General features: G+C 41.4%; 1 protein-coding gene across 1 annotated transcript; it reads left to right on the top strand.

Moving 5' to 3' along the window:
* The first annotated feature begins 480 nt into the window (after positions 1-480).
* LOC111449564 lies at positions 481-4,010 on the top strand. Its single transcript, XM_023089499.1, has 3 exons — positions 481-1,353; positions 1,764-1,941; positions 3,408-4,010. Exons 1-3 carry the CDS (start codon positions 703-705, stop codon positions 3,830-3,832), a joined length of 1,254 nt encoding a protein of 417 aa, XP_022945267.1. The 5' UTR covers positions 481-702; the 3' UTR covers positions 3,833-4,010.
* The last annotated feature ends 245 nt before the right edge of the window (positions 4,011-4,255 follow it).

Below are 4,255 nucleotides of genomic sequence, written 5' to 3' on the forward strand. Positions count from 1 at the left end.
AATCTCAGACAAATGTTTGAGATATTTGATCAACAAGAATCATTCAAGCTAGACATGATCGATCTTACTTGTGGAGTGATTCGAATTTCAAACAATGTCACGCACGAGGATTTATATTCTTCGCCCTTGATCTCATCAAATCCTTGCCTAATAATGACATTAAAAAAAAAATCAATTATGTGTATAAAATTACAAATAATTTGAGTTTTCCCGGATGAACTTTCCTTCAAAATTTTAAAATGCGTCTATAGTAGACATGTTTTTACACCCTCGTAACTTCAACTGCTCGGTATCCACCTCTTTTTGGAGAGGTTTCCACACCCTTGTAACTTTAACTACCGAGCCTCCTCAGTGGAATGCCTCAAATCTATTACTAATAAATACTTTAATTTATTAATTTTAAATTGGAAGGAAATTCTAATTTATAAAAATTATTTAATAATAATAATATTATTACATATTTGCATCGATATTCCATCCCTGATTTTGAATCAGAGTAAAGTCCATCTCTCCACATTCCACTCTTTTTCTCTCCCACAGTTGTTTCTCTCTGCTATTTCTGTGTCAACTCATCTCTCCTTGGCTTCCAAACCGACTTTTTGGTCTCTGAGAGTTGAAATTTCTTCAACTTAGCTTACTGAACTCGAAATTCTGGATTCCCCCATTTTAGCTTTCCCTCCTCTCTGAGCATTCACTCCATTAATGGCTCAAAAACACTTACACGAGCTTCTCAAAGAGGATCAAGAGCCCTTTCTTCTCACCAATTTCATAGCCGACAGACGTGTTCTTAAGCGCCCTTCCCCCAAATCTCACCTTCTTCACCTCAATAAACGAAAACCCATTTCCCATTTCTCTGATTTTCCGGCGAGTTTTTGTAAGGGTGCTTGTTTTTTATCGTTTAATGATTCTCCTGATCTTAGAAACCCTTCGCCGCTCTTTCAATTTCAGTCTCCGGTGAAGAGTCCTTGCCGGAATTCCAATGCTGTGTTTCTCCATGTTCCGGCTACAACGGCGGGGCTTCTTCTGGAAGCTGCTTTGAGGATTCAGAAACAGTCAACGGCCGCGAGATCGAATGGATTTGGGCTTTTGGGTTCTTTTCTTAAGCGGTTTACTCATCGTGGCCGTTCTCGGAAGCGGGAGATTGACGGTGGTTGCCGGAGAAATGACCCCCGCGACGACCACCTATTGCCGCCGATTAACGAGAAGGACTCTGTTTCTCGGCAGAGTAATGTAACGAGCTCGGACTTCTGCGAAAGCCCTTTTCGATTTGTGCTTCAATCAAGTCCCTCCGCTGGTCACCGGACGCCGGAATTTTCTTCTCCGCCGTCTTCTCCGGCTCGACACGACCATCAGGTTGAAATACTCATTCTATTACTGTTCTTTTGCAATTTTATGACATGGGTTCATCGGAAAAACACCAACTGTCGGCAATTTTGTGTAAGTTTTCTGAAATTACCGCCGGAATTAGTTTCAGGCGTCAAAACACGACAACCCCACCAAAACGACAGTGAGTTATGAGGAACAAACTGCTAAATCTCTCATTTTCTATTCCACACACTTCTTTTTTCCCGGAAAATTTTTGACCTTTCAAGAAAAGGACAAACCCCTTTTTGTATTTTCCTTTGTATTTTAATTCCCATAGGTACCGACATCCTCCTTATAATTAAACATTTCCCCCTTTGTTGGTTGGCATAATTATAAGAACAGAAAAAGAACCAACTTTTTCACTGTTGTTTGCCTTGTTTTCTTTGACAAATTTACAGGTCAATGACGTTGAGAGCTTGAAGAAATTGCCCGTTCAGGATGAGGAGGAAGAGAAAGAACAAAGCAGTCCTGTGTCTGTGTTGGATCCTCCGTTCGAGGACGACGAAGAGGGTCGCTATGAGGACGGTGAGGATGACGACGATTACGAAATGGAGCGCAGCTACGCCATTGTCGAAAGTAAGCATGATTCAATTCAATTGCTAATCATATTAGGGAAATATATGCTTGTTTTGTCTGTTGCATTGATTCGAGTTCGTTGTTCGATCGTTAACGGCGACATTTGCGTATAGATACTGACTGAATTGATAGTTTTTACTGATTAGACATGGTTAATAGAGCTTTAAAACTCATGAAGCTTGTTGCTGTACTAGATATGAACACATGAATCTTTGGTGGGTTCCATTGGGAAGATTTCAATTATCAGATGGGTGGGGGTGAAACCAAAACAAGCTTTTGAATTTAGGTAAAATCTGTAATAGAACAAAGGGAAAAGAAGATAGACGATGACAATACGAGGAAATCTCTCCTCGGCATTTGTTTTCTATAACCGTCCAAGCCCACCACTAGTAGATATTGTCTGCTTTGGCCCGTTACGTATTGCTGTCAGCCTCATAGTTTTAAAACGTGTCTACTAGGGAAAGGTTTCTACACCTTTATAAAGAACACTCCGTTCCCCTCTCTAGCCGATGTGGGATCTCACAATCCACTCTCCTTGAGGACCAGCCTCCTCCGTACATTACCCGGTGTCTAGCTCTAATATCGTTTGTAACAGCCCATGCTCATCACTAGTAGATATTGTTCATTTTGACCCGTTACGTATCGCCGTCAACCTCACGATTTTAAAACGCGTCTACTAGGGAGAGATTTCCACACCCTTATAAACAATACTTCATTCTCCTCTCCAACCGACGTGAGATCTTACAGTCCACCCTTTTGGGCACCAGCCTCCTCGTTGGCACACCGCCCGGTATATGTCACTAATACTTCATTCCCCCTCCCCAATCGATGTAGGATCTCACAGCCCACCCCCTTGGGGACCAGCCTCTTCGCTGGCACACTACCCGGTGTCTGGTTCTGATACCATTTCTAACAATCCAAGCCCACCACTAGCAGATATTATTTGCTTTGGCCGGTTACGTATCACTGTTAGTCTCATGGTTTTAAAACGCATCTACTAGGGAGAGGTGTCCACACTCTTAGAAAGAATTTTCCGCCCAAATGACCTGTTGTGGCTCTCGTTTTTTCTTGTTCTTCAAAACTTTAAATCTTACCTACATTTTGCAGCAAGAGAAGTGTTATAATTATGGTAGTCCTCTTCAATTTATTAGGCTATTCAATCATTGAACCAGTTCCTTCATGGTTTTGGAAGGGCATGGTCGTTTTCTATACCTCTGAACCAGGTCCCCCCCCCCCCCCCCCCCCCCCCCCCCCCCCCNGTCCCCCCCCCCCACCACCCCCTACCGCCCCACTCATCTTTTGAACTGTTTGAGCATTCAATACGGGATTTTAAACCATTTCAGTAATGAGTAGCTCTAGTAATTATACGCGAGTCGAACTTCGAAGTTCGATGACCAAAAATACGTTCGTGGTGCTACCTTCACCTGTTTCTAATCTTTTCATGTTAACCTTGTGGTGTTTTTCAGAGGCAAAGCATCAGCTACTGAAAAAGCTTCGGAGATTCGAGAGACTAGCAGAGCTAGACCCCGTAGAACTCGAGACGTTTCTACTAAAGGATGAGGAAGGCGAACTTGACGACGACGACATTGATCATCTCAAGGAAGAAGAGTGCGAAAGCCATAACTTCGATCGGTCTAACAACGAAAAGGACATGAAACAACACGGCATAGATGGCAATGTGGAGAGAGTTTACATGAGATGGGATTTGTGGAAAGAGGTGGAGTCGAGCGCCATCGACGTGATGGCGGGGGAAGATTTGAGAGCGGAGGTTGACGACGGGTGGAAGAGAAATGGGGAGGCAAGAGGAGACATAGCCATAGAAATAGAGGTTGAGATCTTCAGGTTGCTGGTGGAGGAAATGCAAACAGAAGTAGATTGCTTCATTAAGTGATGGAAATGATTAAAGTCCATAGATTATATTTAAATTTGCATAAATAATGTCTAGATTATAAATTAGATTAGAAATATAATCTGACTTTAAGAGAATAGGCTTGAGTTTAACTTTACCTCCCTCTTTAAGTACAAAGATATTAGCACTATGATTTGTAAATTTATTATCCTTCCATATATTATCATCCTCTACTCTTTCAAATGCAATTTAAATAAATAACAACAAATATGATAGTCGAAAAAGAGTAGCTAAACAGTGCACGTGGCCCACAAGTAAGCTAATTGAATGAATCGAGTTGTTAAGAATGAGAAATAGAAATAGAATTGGGATCGAAAGTATGATCTTCATTCAGGTTTACACGTTTAAATAGGATACAAACTATCAACTAATACCTAAAAATAGAAAAATATATATCTAATTAAA

Source organism: Cucurbita moschata, unplaced genomic scaffold (genome assembly GCF_002738365.1).
Source record: "Cucurbita moschata cultivar Rifu unplaced genomic scaffold, Cmos_1.0 Cmo_Scf00001, whole genome shotgun sequence".
NCBI lineage: Eukaryota > Viridiplantae > Streptophyta > Magnoliopsida > Cucurbitales > Cucurbitaceae > Cucurbita > Cucurbita moschata.

What these genes read in the sequence shown, in the direction of transcription:
- LOC111449564 (XM_023089499.1), top strand. Translation starts at nt 703, where the DNA reads ATGGCTCAAAAACACTTACACGAGCTTCTCAAAGAGGATCAAGAGCCC. An exon ending in CGGCTCGACACGACCATCAG is followed by an intron (nt 1,354 to 1,763) that starts GTTGAAATACTC and finishes ACAAATTTACAG; the next exon opens with GTCAATGACGTTGAGAGCTT. An exon ending in CAGCTACGCCATTGTCGAAA is followed by an intron (nt 1,942 to 3,407) that starts GTAAGCATGATT and finishes GGTGTTTTTCAG; the next exon opens with AGGCAAAGCATCAGCTACTG.